The 19,592-nt window shown below is 55.8% G+C and overlaps 1 protein-coding gene across 1 annotated transcript; it reads right to left on the reverse strand.

Annotated features, from left to right (window-relative positions):
- Nucleotides 1-4,286: 4,286 nt before the first annotated feature.
- Nucleotides 4,287-12,182, reverse strand: PERM1 (PPARGC1 and ESRR induced regulator, muscle 1). Its single transcript, XM_017825688.1, has 4 exons — nt 12,018-12,182; nt 8,956-11,337; nt 7,752-7,868; nt 4,287-5,993 (listed from the first exon to the last, which is right to left on the reverse strand). Exons 2-4 carry the CDS (start codon nt 11,333-11,335, stop codon nt 5,914-5,916), a joined length of 2,577 nt encoding a protein of 858 aa, XP_017681177.1. The 5' UTR covers nt 11,336-11,337; nt 12,018-12,182; the 3' UTR covers nt 4,287-5,913.
- Between the last annotated feature and the right edge of the window lie 7,410 nt (nt 12,183-19,592).

Genomic DNA, 19,592 nt, shown 5'->3' on the forward strand with positions numbered 1-19,592 from the left:
GGTCACCACAGTCTTTTAAACTGAGTTTCAACAGCAATATCTGCAATGTATCAAAAGGGAAGATCCCCTTCCAGCTGATATTAAAGTTCCCTTGGGGTTTCTGTGAGGTTGGACAACTGCAATACACATTCCCATGGAATAATTTCCTTCTCTCTTTCTTTGGTTTAATGGAGGTGATTTTTTTTCCCCCATCGCTGCTGTCCCTTCCAAATCCTTCCTTCCCTGGGGCCCTTTATCCAGGAGGGTTCCAGACTGCTGGCTGTCTCTAGTTCGGGTCAGGCACCTGCAAACACCTAATCCTTGAGCAAAGTCTCCCCAGTGTTTGTCAGGCAGCGAGACCTGGCTGGAGGTTTAAAGCCAAAGCTCATCGAACTTTGCTTCAGCACCACGTCCTGGAAAGGTGCTCTGTAAAATCAGTCATGGAATCACAGGGTCACTGAATGGTTTGGGTTGGAAGGGACCCCCAGAAACACCTGGTTTTAACACCCTGCCATGGGCAGGGACACCTTCCACTATCCCAGGTTGTTCCAAGCCCCGTCCAACCTGGCCTTGGACACTTCCAGGGATCCAGGGGCAGCCACAGCTTCTCTGGGCAACTTCTCTGCAGCCCTGTGGCTGCAGCTTTTCCTGGCAGGTTCTGGGCACAGCTCTGGGGCAAGGGACAGTGTCCCACAGCCCCTATCTGTCCTGACTTCAGAGGGTTGCACAGCTTTTCTAGGCCGCTATAATAATGCAGATCAATTAATGTTTGTGGACCAGCCCTAAAATATTCCCAAACCAGCCCCCACAAGCATCAAATTGGTGATGACCAAACCCAAGTCCCTCTGCACGGCCTCTTTTCCCTGTTGAGTCACTGGTTTTGCTGGCCATTGGTTTTTCCCTGATGGTTTCCTATCTGGGTGGATCCATAGCAGGTAGGAACAGGATGTTTGTGACTGTGAAAACCCCCAAACCCCCACTCTCCTGCTTTTCCTCCAACACCTTTCTCAGCAGACTCAGGATTTAAAAATAGAGGGTTTCCTCAGAGCAGCACTAGATGTCTCTGTGCAGGTTGCATTGAATTGGAAATTAGTACCTGAAAGCGCACAAAACACCTCTTATTTCCTGAAAAAATGTATTCATCCTTCATCCTGGCTGCAGCAGGAATTCGATGGGGACCAGGTCATCCACAAAAGGCAGGTCCAGTGCTCCAGAGCTGCCAGCAAGGCTGTGCACATCCTTCTGGTCACAGGATAGCTCTGCCTTTATTCACAGAGGCAGATGAAAGGCATGAGAAGACACTGGCTGCCAACAATTCACTCTCTGACAAATGATCTCTCCACCCCCCTCACTCCCTCCAAGTGTTAAAAGTCCCGAATCAGGTGTCTCCCCCCCACTTTTTCCATAGCTGGAAAGCCAGAGCAGTGATTGACACACTGTGGGCTGCTGGATTTCTCTCTGCTTTCTTAATTCCAAGCCAGAATTTCAACCCTTTTTTTTCCTCAAAGAATAAACAAGAGAGAGATGTATAAAAAAAAAAAAAATAAAAATAAAGTGGAGCTTGCAACCTGCTCCTCTGGCTTCAGGAAAAGGGAGAAAAGCCTCTGTAACGAACACAAGGTGTAGCAAGTGAGCCCCGCTGCCCATCTTTCTGTCGTCTTTACAAAGGCACTCGGGGTTTGGGGAATTCCTTGGGGAGCAGTTTTGTATGGACGGCTGAGGTTTGGGAAGGACCCTCTGGGCAAACCCGCTCCCAGGACACCAGGAGGATGTGCAGGATCTGCTCTGGTCTGCGACGAGCAACTCCCTCACTGCCCTGTGGGTGGGGGAATCCACCAGAATATGTCAGGCTCGCAGGGCTGCCCAAGCGACCCCAGCAACTGGCGCTTCTGTCAGTCCGAGATAAGAGGGGGGTCGCTGCTCCCCCCCGGCTCTGGCACAGCACCAAGCCCCCCAAAATCCCTCTGAACTCCACCGAGAAGCCAGTCACGGCTCGGAAACGGCCACGGGAATGTCCGTGGGAAGCTTCGCCCGGGTTTCATCACCGAGAGACGAAGCAAAAGAAATAAAGAGCGAAGGAGCCGCTCCGACAAAAGCGATCGCCGGGAAGAGGTGGGGGAGAGGCTTCTGCTTCCAGCGGGGCTCCGGCACACGGTGTGTCCGGATGAAACACGGAGCCGGTCCCTCGGGGTGCACCTGCCTGACTTTTTCATGCGCTTGGCAAGGCGAGGTGTCAGATGAGGGAGCTACGTGCGGCGGGCAGGGGTGGCACAGGTCCCACCTCCGGCCCCGACGCCCTGTCCGGAGCCCGGAGAGCCGCCCCGAGGATGCACCGAAAGGTCGCTGCTGTTGCCGTGGCTGCTGCTGTTGCAAAAAAAAAAGATGGTGAGGTCCCGGCTGCTCCCTCCGGGGTGAGATACAGGCGCATCGGCCTCGCCGTGGAGGGAGAGGAGAGGGCTTAAAAGGTCGGAGAATAAACCAAGCATTAAAATTGCAGGCAAGCCCGGGCTGGTTTCCTTGAGGGACACTGCTGCTTGACTGAGCACAGCACACTCTCCCAGAGCTGATCTCCTGATACCAGCAAGATCTTTTCAGTAATTCCTTTCACTTCTGCAGTCAGCCGAAAACATCCATCTCCTGAAATATTTATCTCACCCACTTCTTCCAGCACAGATCAAAAGGAGTGTGAAATGCACCTGTAACCTGCTGGATCATCTGGCACCTCTGGTAACTTTTAGCAGGCAGAGGTGCCAAATCATACTGACATCTCCCAGTCCAGGCTGTAAAGGATCAGACACCAATTATCACAGAGAGGCAAAGGGTGACAGGCACCTCATGTTACCTGCAGCACAACAGGAGTGCTCAGCTCTCCTGGGAAGAAACAGCACTGGGACAGAGGCATTAAGAGGGTGGGATATACCCCATATCCTTTGGAGTGGGAAAACATGCAGTTGGTGCCACTACACCTTTCCCTGCTTAAGCAGGTCAGGGATAGCCAGGAGCTGCTTTTCCCACCCCAAGTGCCATGTTTGGTTGTGTATGGCTCATCTCTGGATTGGGGCACTGGGAACAGGAGGTCCCCAAAGCCAGGGCATCCCTTAGGAAAGATCCAGCTGATATGGGAACGGGCAGACTCCCCACATGCCAGCGCAGAGCCCCTCCTTGGAGCAGCTAATGGCATCAAAAATGTCTTCAACATTATGGTTTCTGGCCAGAAACCCTCCCAGTTCCAGTGAGACCTCCAAGCCAACTTTGCAATCACTGAGACAGACACAAACCACTCAGCCAAGTATTAAACTCAGTGATTTTTGACACAATCCTTTATTATCTGCCAGCGTTGCACCTGGCAGTACTGTACATGGCCAGGAGGGAAATGAGCTGTTCCTGCACCTGCACAGGGGAAGGGAAAACATTCTTTCCTCCAGATCTCTGTGGCGAGGCTAGAAAACACAAAATCTGAAAAATTCCAACCGAGCAAGCAGGGCTGAGCTCTGCCCTCACCCTGGGGAACTCGCCCTGCGTGAGAACTGCCAGGAAGAGCCAGAGCCCCTGAGGCCTGGCAGGGTCCTGAGATGGCAGTGCCAGAGACCCCTTCCCTGCCTGCTGCCCTCCTCCTCTGCCCTTTCCTGCTGTGACAGCCTCCCAGGAAAGCCCAGCACAATGGAAGTGCCTGATTCCTCCAGCTGTTCCCTGTCTCCCACCCGCCTTCCCCCGGCTGCTGTTCCCACCTGCCACGGAGAAGGCGGGGAGAGCTTCACGGATTACGGCTGGATAAACAGTAAACCAGAGCATATGGAATGCTTCAGCCCCCACTGTGCTCCTGCTTGGTGCAGGGAGCAGGTCTGCTGGGCATTTCTGAGGAGGCAGTGCCAGGTGTTCCTGGATGCAGCCCGGGCTGGAGAGCGGGATCAGGGAGCACGGAGGTGATGAGGGTCGATGGACCGAAGGCAGGAGCTGCTGCTGGGCACGGACTTGTGCTCACTGATCTGTTCAGAGGGCCCTGAGGAGCCGTCTGAAGAGAAGCTGAGAGCTTCTGAGGCAGGAGGGTTCTCTGGAACAGGCTGTTAGCGACATGTGACAGCCAAGATGTGTCTCGGAGGGGCAGGCATGGGGACTGAGCCAAACAGAGGAGACACAGCCCATCTCCCTGCATGCTCTGTCCTCCAGGGCTCCAAAAACCAGCCCATCAGCTCCTGCAGTTTTGTATCAACAGACACATAATGCATTGATTTCTCATTCTTTAAAACTCAGTACTCATTCAGTGGTTTCCCACACCCACCATGCAGACAGAGGAATGTACACAAAAGTAGTAAATGAAATAGAACTTTATTAGAAGCTTCCAGCATGTTTTATCTGTTCTTCTCCTCCACAAAACTCCTCTTACTGGATATACAGCTGCTATAGTCCATATAGAGCCTGTACATCTCTCTCACTACTTACAGTTACATATCTCACTGCACAATTGCACAGTGTGCTCTCTTATCAGCAACAATACATGGTCTTCAGTCCATCCCTACACACATTAAAATTGCATGGCACTCTGCATTACAAGGAAAGAGCTAAACCTCCCCTCTCTAGTTTCATGAGGCAAACATCACCACATCATTCCTATAAAGCTCACAGGCAGATCCACACTGGTATTCTGGGATGATTTTCCTTAGTACCTTTGTGGATCTGGTCCCTGAGTGCTTAATCTCACATTCATGCTGTTACCAGACTTGGGAGTCAAGAAAAACCCTCATGAATAATGCCCTTGAGTGATGAGGAAGGCACTGGAGACAGGGGAGGAACTGAATTGCTTCCTTTTTATTTTTCACCCCACCTTCCATTCTGGGCCCCCTCGAGCCCTTCCCAGGCCCCCAGGTTACAGACTCAGCCACAGCACCCCCTCACCCCACATCTCCCCCAGCCAACTTTCCCCCTCCAGGGTGGGAGGCAGAAGAGGGAACAAGTCATATATCCAGACCCTTTGTGTGGTTTGGGCAGAGCCAAACACGTACACGTGCTTCTTCCTCCTCTCCGACATGCTCCTGTCCTCGTCAGGGCTCTTTCCTGAGACTTCCCTGAGCTCAGCCCCTTCCTCTGCTGCCCCTTTCCATCCTGTGCATCTCCTGCAGAACCCTTCCTGGCTGCCCCTTCCCCAGCTCTGGCTGTGTGACCCCCGTCCATCCTCTGCCTACGGGTTTGGGATGTGTCCTTGCAGCGGGTGCTCCTCACCCACGGGGACAGACGTGGCTCTGGCTCAGCGAGGCTGAGGTGGCTGCATGCTACAGAAACCTTATCTCAGCATCCTGAACTGTTACACTGAACTGTGACTTCTAGGAGTGAATTCCAAGAGGATGAGTCCTCCTGCAGTGAGCCAAAGCAGTCATGGGAGCCCTGGGCTCTGCCAGGAGAGCGGCCCCTTCATCCCCTTTTAGCTGCTGCCCAGCCAGCACATGCTTAGCCAAGCCCCATGTTTGGACAGACAGCTTTTCCCAAAGCTCTCTCCACTCTTCCTTCACAGACATCCCAGCTCTTTCATACCAGTGAAGCACTTTCCCGGTTTCTTTTGCCCTCACCTCCCTCCACCACCACGTCAGTGCCTTCCTTTGCCACCAGGTGACTTGAGCGGGGAGGAGGGATAAGCAGTGCCCTGGAACAGACACTGGCTGCTCCTAGGGAGTGTCCCAGGAGAGTGCAAGGAAAGACCAGAGCCAGCCCAGGCTGGGCTCCCCTTTTCTCCAGTACAGGTACCGACTGCCTACCGTGCCATCAATTCCTGTCACCGGAACGATCCTGCTTCCTGTGACGTCCTGTCCCGTGTAGGGATGGGTCCAGAGAAGTCTTGGTGCTGGGATCCAGGCTTCTCACACTGTCCAAGAACAAAGTCCCCAGTCTCTGCCTCCACCGTGCCCACCTGTCCCCAGGAAGCACCTCCAGTGTGGGCTGAGCCTAAGTCCGGGGTTGTCCTTCTCTGACCTGCCTCCGGAAGTAGCGGATGGCAGAGAGCGTGCCAAAACTTGCCAGGAACACTGGAAAAGAGCCCAACACATTCCCACAGTTAGTCTGGGTGCTTCTTCCAAACCCAAAGATCTTTTTTCCAGACCTGCAGACCACAAGCTGCTTGGCCCACCCTTGGGCCATAGAGGGGTCACTCCCCTCCCTCCCCCAGTCTCCTCCCGCCTTTGTTTTTCATCCCCTCCACACCGAATTTATTCCCAGTGCATTCCCAGACACCCACAGCCTGGCTGCCCACATCTAGTGCTGTAGTTTGGGCACATGGATCACACCACCATTCCACAGCAAATGGCTTTTTTTTCAGGGAAACACTAAATAGGCTCCCTGTGTGGGGTAGGGATGTGCACTGGTTGGATACACAGGTTTAATCCTGGATGAGGAAGACACAGTAGAAAATCTCACCAGGGCTTCAGGACAGTCCCTTCATTTTCTACTCCTGTTTGGATGAAGATGCCAGAAAAGTACCATTTTGTGGATTATCTGGGGATTTTCTGATCCCAGCCAAAAGCAGAAAATACCCAAAACAAAAAATGTAGAGATACAACAAATAACTAATGGGGATTATACACAGAATCAAGCTTTTCTCTGTACTGTCAGCCAATGTTTTTAGCTTGGTTTATAAGAGAGATTAAATTCCCAAGCAAAACTGGGAACCCAAGCCATGCCTTTGGAGTTCCCAGTTTAAATTCAGACTTGATTTTGATTTATGTGTTAGAGGGACAGAAACAGGGAAGTTCAACCGGAACCCAGGATGCCTAAAGAGAATGGCTAGTCCAGGACTAGGTGGAACTGCCTCCCATCTCCCATCCTCACCAGGGTTATGTGATCCCGAGGGCACGAGGACCCGTATCCCACTTTTCTCACCTCCCCGAGGCCACGTCCACCATCCCATACCCAGAAGACAAGGAGGAGCAGGCCAAAAGCTCCTTGTGATGATGGCACTGAGCAGCCTTAGCTAATGAGCTATTCTCAGCCCAGGGTGTCAGCTTCCTGTGTGACCTTAGTGGGGAACATTCCTCCCCCTGGACAAGCAGCAGGAAGCCTCATTCCCAGCATCTCACCCCATGGAAGGGGCTCTCCAGGGCTGGACCCTGCACTCAGCTGCTCCATCCAGGGTAGGAATGAGGAATGCTGCTCTCACTGCCCCATTCCCTGCTCATCCAGCCACCTGCACTCCTGGGGGGACTCAGCAAATTTGTCATTCCCGAGCTTCCTCTCTTCCCACCACCTATCCCAATGTTGTGGTTGGAGAGGAGAGGATCCAACAGAGCTCCATTTACCTGCAGGACTCAGTGCACCAGGATAATACTTCAGCTAAGCTGTATTTAGAAAGAAGGTTATATCTTCATAGCACATTTGAAAAAACACATGCACTTGTTCCAGCTGAGATGAGGGAGCCTAAACCTGCACACTCCAGGTCCTAATCCCACTGCTAGCCAGCACGGATCCTAAAGAAGCCTCTCTTCTCCTGACAAACTGCTCCTGGTCCCTGTCAGCAGCAGGGCCAAGGCTGGGGATAGACTTGTCCTACAGCTCAGCTCCTGTCAGCAGCCACTTGGTGTGGGGAAAGGACGATGTGAGTGAGCAGGAATCAGGGCTGCCACTCCACGAGAGAGGCAAGGCATTAAAAGGACACTTCTCTGGAAAAGCAGGGAAGTGCCTGCACTTTCCCACAGGCAGCAGTGGGTGTATTTGTATCCCCTGCCTTTCTCCCTGCCAAGTCTTCCATGAAGTCATTCCCGCCCCTCTCCCGGGCCGGGCACTGTACGTACTGGTCTTCCAGGCATCCGGAGCCTGCAGGTCAGATGTCTTCACTGCCCAGGATGCAAAGGCACAGAACACCAGGCACATGTCTTTGTGGGTCAGCACTCGTGGATCCTCTGCTGTCCCTGCCAGAAGAGGAGCACGAGGTTTGGGGTTTTATGCCACAGCCCCCGTGTGTCCCCCCGGGACGCGAGTCCCTCGCGCTCCCAGGGAGTCACGTCGTTGTCACACATTTTCCCCTCCCTGGAGACTTTTTTTCCCACCGTTTGTCAAGTCAAATGTGTCTATTTAGGACTCAGTTATGTTTCCTAAGGTGAGGGGCGCATTTTTCACCCCTCTCAGTTTTAGACTTTCTTAAGACCCTGAGGCAAATGTTTGTTAATGCCCCCCCAGGATCTGTGGCTGCCTCACACCTCCCTGTGTATCTTCCCAGAGCAGTGTGGCGGCTGGAAGTGGGTCTGGTGAGTAGATTTAGGAGAAAGTGATTCCTGAGGACCTCTGGGCAAGGGCCCCTTCCTGCCAGACAGTGCCCAAAGGCACACACTGCTTTAGGACAACATCCATTCCCCTGAGAAGCACCAGTGCTCAGCATCTCACTGATCCCACCCCACTCCCACCTCCTGCTAAGTCCGGGGAGGGGGACATCCCTGAGTGCTCTAAATTTCCTCCCCTGACAGATTTCCAGCCTGGAACTTCATGCTGTAAGAGTAGGTTATTTTTGCTCCCATGTTTATTTGATCAGGCCTTTAATTAAAACTGACTTCCCAATTATCTGTGACCACGGCAAAGGGGCTTTTCTCCTTGCAAACCAACTGGAAGCTCTATTTTGAGGCACCCTTTGGAATGACTCACTCATTGTTTGGGTTTAATATTAACTACGAGGCCCTGTGGCTCCAAGCATCATATAAGCTTTAAGACAAATACACTGGCTGTCCTCGTGGGTCAAACTTCTCTCCCTTTATTCCTGTTTCTCTCACTTGCCTCCAGGAACAGTCAACGTTCAGGTGACCTCTGGAAGGTGTTTTTTGAATTAAGAGCATGTTTTTAAAAGTCCCAGATTCCCAGATTCCCATGCCTGCTGCAGTGCTGGGAGCCAGCCTGCAGGACCTGGCCAGCAGCACTCGCTTGGCACGGGGACAGTGGGAGCATCCCAAGGGAGAGCCAGCGTGACACAGTATGGGACACATCCCTGCAGGGGATAAGATGCTTTACCTCTCAGTGCAAGGGCCATCTCCTCACCCTCTGGCCACACTTGGCCTCTTCCCGGGGGAGCCAGTGGGACGAGGGCGAACTTCTCTGCGGATCCTCTCGGCACCAGAGCCTGGGAGGCTGGGTCTTGGCCACTGTCGGGGTGGATTTGCCTTTGCAGGAGGGACTTCAGAGCCCCCACAGCTCTCTTCACCTCGGAGGCTGGAGCGATTGAGAAAATCCCTCTCCAGCCCATCCTGTTCCTAGGTGTCTCTGGGAAGAAGTGTTCACACACCTCGGGGACTGAGATAATCACAGTGTCCTTGACTGCAGCTGAGCTGGGATCCTCATTTTGCAGCCCAGTGTGGTCCAAGCTGCTGAACTTCTTTCTTTTCCTGTCTTTACCTTTGACTTTTTTCCTGTTTCCTTCTGGTTCATTGAAAAAATACTCGTACAGTTCAGGCCAGGATATTTCCCTTTGCAAGGGTGATCTCCGCCCCTCCACTGAGCTCCCCAGTTCTTCTTCCTCTTGGGAATCACAGAAAAAATAGTCATACATCTCAGGCCAGGTCACATCCAGGGTGTTTGACCTTGCAGAAGCCCCATCTGCAAAGCACGGGGGGCTCAGCTTCCTGGGGATCTCAGGGGCAGGTCCCCAGGGGATCTCAGGAGTAGCAACCCTGGGGATCCCAGCTGCAGTCTTCCTAGGGATGTCAATAGGAGGAGACCTGGGGATCCCAGATGAAGGCTTCCTGGGAATCTCAGGGGCAGGCTCCCAAGGGATTTCAATTGAAGGAACCATGGGGATCTCTGAGGGCTTCCTGGGGATCTCAGCTGCAGGAACCGCGGGGATCTCAGCTGCAGGAACCACAGGGATCTCAGCTGCGGGAACCGCAGGGATCTCAGCTGCAGGGACTCCAGGGATCTCAGCTGCAGGGACTCCAGGGATCTCAGCTGCAGGGACTCCAGGGATCTCAGCTGCAGGGACTCCAGGGATCTTAACTGCAGGAACCACAGGGATCTCAGCTGCAGGAACCCCAGGGATTTCAGCTGCAGCAACTCCAGGGATCTCAGCTGCAGGATCCCTCCAGGCTCCCTCAGCAGCATCCCCTCCAAAAGCTGCCATGCTCTTGGGTTGGAGAGGCTTCCCTGGCATCTCCTGGCATGCCTCTCCCGAAGGAGCCACGGCTCCGTTGTCAGGGATCACTGGTGCACCGTCACGTACGCCCAAGCCACCAGCCTGCCCTGCCTTTGAGGGCTTGGTGGCCTTTGTCTTGCCTGAGGACTGTGCCCCTGGCTCCTTCCCCTTCTGCCTCGGGGGAGCACTCCCAGCTGGATCCTCCTCATCCACGCCAGGGCCGGGCACCGGCGGCTTGCTCTCCGCCGCCTCCTCACTGCTCATCCTCCCCAAAGCCGCCTTGGCCGCCTTCTCCTTCCCTTTGCTCTTCCGAGAGGACATTGGCGAGCCCGGAGGTGCCTTCCCGGGTCCCTGTGTGGGCCCCTGAGCCACAGCCCCCCCAGGCTCCCTGTCCCCCTCGGCAGTGCTGGCCCCTCGCTGCTTGCGGCTCTTCTTCTGCTGCCCTGGCACCTTGGGCCTCACCACGCTGGGGGACCCGGCCGGGGAGCTCTGCTCGGCCCCCGCCCTCTCCCCGCTCGCCTCCTGCGCAGCCCCCAGGGATGGGCTGGGGGGGTCACACGAGGGTCCCCGCAGCTTGGGCTCCGAGTGGGAAGCACTGGGATGCCTCTTCCTGGCAGGGGGTGCTGGTGAACTGCCCCCCACCGGAGTCCCCGGCTGTGCCACCACCTCGCTGCCGTGGGGTTGTCCCCCTCCTGTGTCCCCTCCCGGCTCGGGGGTGCTTGGGGTGCCGGGGGGCTCCACGTCCCGGCTGCCTCCGGCCGCTCCTTTCTCCGCCGCCGCCGCTTCGCCCTCTGCGTCCTGCCCTGGGTTGCCCTGGGCTGTGCCACCAGCCTGGCCAGTCAGGGGGGCTCCAGGGGGGCGAGGGGGCTGCCTCCTCTGTGCGCTGGGCATGGCAGGGCCGGACGGGCAGCCGGGCTGGTCGCTCTCACACAGGAACCTGCCGACCGAGCCCAGCTCCGCTTCGTCCTCGCTGCCCGACAGCAGCTCCGGCGGGGAGAGGTGCCCACCGGCCTGCCAGTGCAGGGGGGTGTCTCCAGGCACCCCACGTGGGGCAGAGCTCCCCGTGCCAGGCGCTGGCTCGCTGCCCTGCCCGGCTGGGATCAGCCTGTCGGGGCTGGCGTGGCCGTCCCCTTGCTCAATGTCACTGAGGCACTGCTCCTCGGCCGTGGCCAGCGAGGCCGGGGCGAGGTTGCACTCCTCTGAGGCCAAGAAGAACTCAGCCCATTCCCTGTCGTTCAGCTGGATGCTGTACTCGAAGTTATCCATGCCTGCAGCGGGAAAGCAAAGTGGGGAGAGGGGGGAGAGATGGGGGCATGAGGAGGTGGCACTAGTGTTGGCAGACATAGGTGAGGTGTGTGCCCCCAATCCTGTCCCCACGGGTTCCTTCCCTGCCATCTGCATTCATTCATCCTCGCTCATCCTCCCATCTTTCCAGCTGAAATTCCAGCTCCTGGCAGACTCAGCAGGATGGGGATGGCTGTGCTGGACCATAACCCAGCCAGCAGTGAGAGAGACCACTGCTACCCCCCTCTGGTCCCTGCTGCCTCTGCTCCCCGAGCATGGCAGCACAGAGGGGTTGGGATTCTCTCCACAGCTGCACAGAAGGGTTGGGATTCTCTCCACAGCTGCACAGAAGGGTTGGGATTCTCTCCACAGCTGCACAGAAGGTTTGGGATTCTCTCCACAGCAGCACAGCAGCATCACACCTCACACACCCCTTTCCTACTCCTCTTGCCTACAACCCATTTTAAAAACTGTGGGATTTCTGTTCCTGCTGCCACAGCATCATGCAGGAGGGGAGCACGAAGCACACTCCAAACAGGACATTCCAGCAAGCCATGGCAGCTCCTTCCATAGCCGTGGCCCCAGGGAGGGACTTGCAACAGAGCCCAAAAGAGTGGGGATCCAGCAGCAGAAGCAGCAGAGAGACCACAAAGCTGAATCCTACCTGTACCCCGACCTAAGGTGGGGATGGAGCCATTCAAAGAGCCACGCAGGAAAATCCTCCCAGCACAACATGATGCCGTACCCTTGACGGGGGCAGAGAGCTCGGCTCCAGCACAGATCCATTCAGGGGCTAAAAATAGACCCCCCCTCCCTCCCCAGCGTGTCACTTGAGAGCCGAGTGCGGTGGGTTCAGAGAGGGCAGGCCCATATATAGAAGCTGGTGGGGGACATGTCAGGGCATCAGCCAATGTGTGTCTGTCCCACAGCCACGTTTGGGGTCCCTGGGACCACTCCTGATGCCCACTGCTCCCTTCTGCCCTCAGCCTGGGATCGCTCCATGGGATGGCCAATGGAGAGGGGGCAAAGGCCTCGGAGCTCACACCTTTCATCACATGAGGGAGTGGGACACCTGGGTGGCAATGACTGTCCTTTTTCCCACACACACCCACCCCTTGCCTCAGTCGTCATTTCCAAGATGACAAAAGCACACCCCAGGGCATGGTTCACCCTCTGAGAGCACTCCCAGGGCACTTACTGCCAGCCTACCGCAGAGTGACATCAAAAGACCACAGTCAGGTCTTGTGACAAACCTTGCAGGGTGCGTGTGGCAGCCGTCCCACGCCGCCCAGGGACACCTGGTCCACGTGCTGGAGGGAGCCTGGGGCTGGAGGCTCTGGGTGAGCCTGGCACGAGGGAGTTACTGGCCGAGGGTGGCCTGGCAGGTCAGCAACCAGAGCCAGAAATAGCCCTCGGCTCCCACGAGCCCCGGAGCTGCCTCCCACCACATGCCCTCCCTGTCCCAGGGGCCAGAAATAGCTGCTGCAGGACAGTGGCTGTGAGTGTGAGCCCCAGCCCAGGGGGGCCAGCACTGACCCAAGGCTCTGGTCACTTCTGCCACCAGGGTGCTGCAGCCCCCACAACTGGAGATGGCCACTGTTGTAGATGCTGTGGGAGCTGAGAGGGACCCACGTGCTCTGCCTACACTTTGGGGGTCCTGCAGATGCTACAGAAGCCAAGAGGGACCCACATGCTCTGCACGCACCTTGGGGGGTCCCATAGATGTTGTGGGAGAGCCACAAAAGACCCACATGCTCTGCAACCACCTCGGGGGTCTTGCAGATGCTCTGGGTGCTGAGAGGGACCCACATGCTCTGCATCCACCTCAGGAGTCTTGCAGATGCTTGTGGGAGTCAAGAGAGTCCCACATGCTCTGCATCTGCCTTGAGGGTCCTGTGGGGATCTAAAAGGGACTCACATGCTCTGAACCCCCCTCAGGGGTCCTGGAATGCTGTGGGAACCAAGAGGGACCCACATGCTCTGCATCCACCTCAGGGGTCCTCAGCCGGGCTGGGGTGCTGGCCATGCCAGGACACACGTTCCAGGGAGCCGGGGCCAGCAGCTGGCTCCGGCTGGGAGGAGGGAACCTCCTGCCCTGTCCTGCCAGCCCTGCCAGCCCCGGCCATCCCGCGGGATGGAAGCTCCCCGTCGTGGCTGCCGCCTCACACTGCACAGCCCGGCAGCGAGCCAGGAGGGTCCAGCCCACCAACAGCTGGAATCGAGGGGTAAATATTGACCAGGACACGCTTCCCTTCTCCCTGCTCCAGGCTGACGCATGCAGGGAGCTTGTCCAGCCGAGAAAATATGGAAGGAAAGAGGTCTGCTGCCTTCCCATCCTATCTCACGTCTGATCTGGCTACACCCTTCTCCCCCTCACACAACTCGCAGACGCAGAAGGGAAACCAACTGGCTTCCTTTTCTTGGCTGCAGTCGACTTCCTTCCCTTTGAGCCCGGCAGCCAGGGTTAGTCAGAGAAACCTTTAAACTCAGCCTTGCAAACCGCAGCAGAGAACATGAAAGGGGCAGAGGCAGCGAGACGGAACTGGGAGCCAGCAGCGGGCTGGCGGCCCGCGTTATCAGCATCACATTGCAAACCCAGCGCCGGGGCAGCCACGCTCCAAACCCCACAGGAACTGCACACACCCCGCCACACGGCCCACCCCGGCCCCCCAGACACAAACAAGTCTCAGCGCAGGAGACATCCCGCTATTTATTTAGCTGTCCAGGGCGAAGCCCGCGCGCGCTGTCCTTGGGGAAATGACACATCTGCCGCCGCTTCCCTGCCTTCCTCCGGGGGGGATAAAAGCCCAGCGTGGCCTTCAAGGGCATGGCACCCTGCCCCGAGGGGCACGGTGCTGCCTGCCAAGGACATCCAGCAGTGGCAGCCTGGACAGCCCGGCTCCGATTTCCTTCTGGCACGTGGTGCCTCTCTGGGATACCTGGCTCCGGCTCTCCCAGGGAGGTGATGCCAGATGCTGGGATTGCCACAGGGCTGCTCCAGCACCATCCAGTGGATGGCACCTGCCGTGGGCAGAGCCAGGAGGGCAGAGCCTCCCAGCAGCTCGTCCCAGCACCTCCAGGGTTGACGCTGTGGTATTAAGGACATTATATAAATAACTAATGTCAATGTGTAATTAGAGATGGGCCTGAAATAAAGCAGCAGATGAGGCCCCTCTCTGTGCCTCATGTCACAGGACACAGCGTGGGAGAAAGAGTCAGGGTCAAGGGCATGGAAAAGGGGTCTAGGGAGGAAAACCAGGAGTGCCATGAAGGGCACTTCCTTTGGGATAAAGACCCGTTCTGTGGCTTCAAGCTCCACATTTGTTACTCCAAGTGTAAAGGGATTTTGACTTCTGGGAAAGGAGCTTTCGGAGCTTTATGGAATAATACTCTGAGATAACCAATTTCCTATCCAGGAAACTCCATTTGGGAAAATTCCACCTTCATGCAGCTCTTAAAACCAGCACTAAAACATCACGAGTATGGGGGTTTGGCTGAATTCACTGTGAGACAACACAGACAGTGCAGAGAAATGTGGGTTTGATTACGAAGACGTCCTCCCTGCCCTGATCTACACCCATCACATGCTGTGTGTGAGGGGAGGAAGAGAGATGAGTTTGCAGGAAAAGCAATGGAAAAAAAATAAAAACATAATGGAAAACGAAATGTGTCCACAGCTTCAGGAGCAAGACAACGTTGGCCCTTGCTGCTTCCAGCTGCCCAGGACAGACTGTGTTTGTGGTTATTTTCTCATGCCTTCTTCCTTTCTGGCTGGATCATCCTTCAGCCTCGGTCACTGATAGTGCCTGGCCTTGTCTGCCTGTCTCTGGCTGGGCTCTGGACTCTGGTCCTCTGCTCTCAGAGCACCAGCCATTCCATCTTGTGATCTCCCCCTCATCTGATGCATTTGTTCCCTTCCATAAATTCCTGTGAGGTACAAACTGTCACATGGATAGCTCAGTCCTCGGATTAGGGAATTCTGAGCTGCTCAGGTACAGCTCTGACCTTGCACCCTCACTGCCATGAGAACTCCCCCCCCCGAGACAGGGAGGGAGCAGACATGGAATCCAGATCTACCCCAGGGAAAGCCTGGGAGGAGCAGCTCCTCCACGCTGAGGAAGGGGTTAACTCTGTGCTGAAACTCGAAGTGCAAGGAAGCTGTAACCACCAGGCTGGTTTTGCTGGTTTGGGGGCAGGTGAGCAGGAATTATCACCCCCAAACCATAAGACTCCCTGCATTGTTTTTGCCTAAACCCTTTAACTATTTTGGTGGATTTTTTTTTTATTTGACTTTTTTTTTTTTTGCCTGAAACTCGCTCCCCAGGCTCTCTTAAAATTCAAGCCCATGCTTCCCGAGCCGCCAGCAGCAGGCTCACGCAAAGGTCAGCCTCTGCTGACTTGAAACTCAGCCTGCACTCTGCCTGAAACTCTGCCAAGCTCTTCCAAAAGCTCGTATCCTGGCCAGAGTTTCGGGTTGCTAATCCAAGTCTCGCTGGGTTTCAGATTTCCCTGCAAGCTTTGGCTTTGCTCTACACAAGAATAGCTCCGGGCCACATCCACGCTGTGCTGGCGGGACCCTTCCAGCCAGGGCAGGGGTGGCAGCCCCGGGGGCAGGGGTGGTGGTTCCAATGCCAGGAAAGCAGGGTAAACAGGGCAGGCAGCTGCCTCAGGGGCACGTGGATGGGCTCAGTATCCGTGATCCTGGATGCACCATCCCTGGGGGACAGGTTCTGCAACGAACTCCCCAGCTCTGCCTCTCTGCAGGGGCTGTGGGACGCTGTCCCTTGCCCCAGGGCTGTGCCCAGAACCTGTCAGGAAAAGCTGCAGCCACAGGGCTGCAGAGAAGTTGCCCAGAGAAGTTGTGGCTGCCCCTGGATCCCTGGAAGTGTCCAAGGACAGGTTGGCCGGGGCTTGGAGAAACCTGGTCCAGTGGAAGGTGTCCCTGCCCACGGCAGGGGGTTGGAACTGGATGAGCTTTAAGGTCCCTTCCAACCCAAACCATGATTCCATGACTGTAGCTGCTCCCACTGCCAGAGGACAGGCAAGACCTAAATCACCACAACACCCATCAGTTCAAAGTTACCCCAGCACCTCATTTTAACCCAAAGTGCAGCACAGTGGCAGCAGGCCAGTGCATGGTCTGGGTGGCTGTGGTGCTCCCGGCTTGGGGACAGCAGCTGTAAGGCCAGGGGACAGCTGTCATGTCACAGCCACCTCGCTTTTCACATTGCTCACTGGTGTGAGAGACAAGCTCTCTCTGCAAGTCATACCCATGCACAGAGAGCTATTCTATTGTGGTTTTTTCACAAGTCCTGAAAAGAAGCTGCTGGGCTGAAGTTCCAACTCTCAGGACTCAGTTTCACCCCTGAATCCAACGGGATCAGTATTTTGCCTGCGGACTCATTTTCCCTGCCGTTTCCACTAGATGTCACTTACAGCCACAAAGTTTGCAGTTTCCCTTGGATTTTTAACCTTCTCCGTGGAGGTTAAAATTCTACGGAGCAGGTCTGTGGTGATCCTAAAAAGGGGTCTTAGGTGTGCAGGACGTTAGGGCTGTGATGGTACCAGAGCAGTCAGGATTGCAGGCTGTAGGGGAGGGTGGTGTAGGGGAAGCTGAGCATCCCATCCAGCTGGTGTGGTGCCTCTAAGGGAAGGGAAAATCCGTGTTCCATAAGGCTGGAAGAGCAGGGTCTTTGCTGACACTGCCTTGAGCATGTTGGGAGCCTCTGCAGCAAGGCTGTCGTGCCCTGTGCTGGAACATTAGATGTTCAGTGATCCACGCAGGTAGGTCACCAGCTGCCACGTGTGGGTGTCCAAATCTCTGAGCCAGCAGCAGCTCGAGCTCTGCAGTCACCGAACGTCTGAAGTGCTTTGGGGTAAGGGCTGTTCTGCCTCTGCACATCGTAGAAAACATGAGGTATTTTGGGCCATCCCAGCTGGGGATGTGGAGGTTCTGAGACCGTGTGGCAAAGGCATAAAGCAAAACTCACAGAACCACAGAATATCCTGAGCTGGAAGGGATCATCCAGTCCAGCTTCTGGCCCTGCACAGGACACCCCAACAATCCCACCACGTGTCTGAGGCTGTTGCTCAACACTCCTTGAGCTCTGTCATCCTTGGGGTCATGCCCACTGCCCTGGGGAGCCTGTTCAGTGCCCAACCACCCTCTGGGTGAGGAACATTTTCCTAATATCCAACCTAACCCTCTCCTGACACAGCTTCATGCCGTTCCTGTCGCTGGTCACCAGAAAGATCAGTGCCTGCCCCTCATGAGGAAGCTGTAGGCTGCAATGAGGTCTCAAAGGAGGGTGAGTTGGTGTCCTGGGCCACCTCTTTGGTGTCCTTCCTCTTCCTCTCCTGCACCCAACATGATGTGAGGGAGAGAGGCTGCTTTGGGATGGAGCAGTGGAGGGAAAGGCAGTGGTGGCTGACACTGGCCCTCGGGAGCAAGAGAGAGCTCCAGGATGAGACACGGGAAGGGAGAAGGACCTGAGACTTCCTGACAGAGTGTCAGCTTGGGGAAGTTCTCCCCTCCCTGTTCTGGCTGTGGGCCTGGAAAGGGCAACGGTAGCTGGACCGGCAGCCACAGCTCCGCTTTCTGTCCAAGCCGCTGATTAATTATGTTTTGGGTTGAAAGGGCCTCTCCTCCCACCCCAGCCCCGAACACAAGCTGTTCCACATCTGCAGGACCCTGTCAGCCCTCAAGGTCCCGAGTTCCTCACCCCTGCTCTGCCCACCCCCTTCCAAACAGATCCCATTCCCGGCTGAACGGGGCATCGCGGTTGTGTTATTGTAACTCCCAGCACATCGGCCACTGCACTGATCCCAGCCCACCCACTGTCAGCAGCTTCAAAGAGCAGAGGAGAGGTCAGGTTGCAAAGCACAACAGACACCGGTAGCTCCCTGCACACGCTGCTCCGCTCACCCTCTCTCCCAGGGCGGGAGAGTCCCAGCTCCAGGAGTGTTCCAGTCTGGCTTGAATTAAATCAGCCTGGGAGAGCTGACGGCATTAACCCCCTGAAGTCCGAGGCTGTGCAATGGGAATCCCCCCAAATACTTGTTTGTTACGGAGAGCTGCACTCCCCTCTGCCCACGGAAAAGGCTTTCCAAGACCCCACGGACATGCTGGCACAGCACACGGCAACAAGGGACGGTGACATTGTGCCAGCTGTGGAGGGGCGAGCTGTGCCAGGAGCATCACGCTGTGCAGGCTCATCCCCAGAGCCTGAGGAGTCCAAATGCCACTGCCAAAACAGCTCAAGCTCTCTGCAGGCTGAAGATTTCCCAAGGGCCTGACTACACCGTTCACCTGATTTTGAAATCTGCTGCCTTTGGTCGGGGAATTAAAAGCCCCAATCTGAATAGATCTTCCTTTAATTTGTTTCCACGCTTTGAATACGAAACCCCGAGGAGAATCTCGGCCAGGAGAGTCACAGGCAGTGGTCTTTATCTCCTCGGGTTGAAGGTTTTTACAGAGACAAAATTAGGATTAGAGCTGGTACCACAAGAACAATTCTGGATTATCCATTCCAGTGCCTAAGGCAGCGTGTGTGCTTGGGGGCCTCCCAGCAGCCAGGGCAGAGCAGCAAAACCTGAGCTGGGACACATCACAGAATCATGGAATGGTTTGGGTTGGAAGAGACCTTAAAGCTCATCTCCTTCCATCCCCCCTGCCATGGGCAGGGACACCTTCCACTAGACCAGGTTGCTCCAAGTTCCATCCAACCTGGCCTTGGGCACTTCCAGGGATGAGGCAGCCACAGCTTCTCTGGGCAACCCATGCCAGGGCCTTACCATCCTCACAGGGAAGAATTTCTTCCTAAATTCTTCCTCTTCCCTTTGCAGATGAAAGGACTGGCTCTCTGTGGGTACCAGGCAGCCCCCTTTCCCCATCCCCACCTTTCCACGGGCCAAGAGTCCCCGTGGGCACCCGTGGGCAGGGGCAGGAGCCCCAGCTGAGCTAATCAGCTCCGGAGGTAATTGCCCAGGCAGCAGCCTGGAGCCAGGGGCGGGCGAGGGGCTGCTGGAAACGGAGGCTGAAACAAGTCAGGCAGCAGCTGACTGTTCATGCACCTTTTTTATTCCTCCCCCGGGGGGATGGAGGCTTAGAAAATCCCGGCATGGGACCAAGGCTCCCCTGTGCTGGCATCTTAACAAGAAGCAGCTGCTTGAGGCAGAGCGAGGAATCGCACAAGGAAAAGGCCCCCACTGCATTAATTAAAGGTCACAGGGCCATTCC

Source organism: Lepidothrix coronata, unplaced genomic scaffold (genome assembly GCF_001604755.1).
Source record: "Lepidothrix coronata isolate B3197 unplaced genomic scaffold, Lepidothrix_coronata-1.0 Scaffold122, whole genome shotgun sequence".
NCBI classification, from domain to species: Eukaryota; Metazoa; Chordata; class Aves; order Passeriformes; family Pipridae; genus Lepidothrix; species Lepidothrix coronata.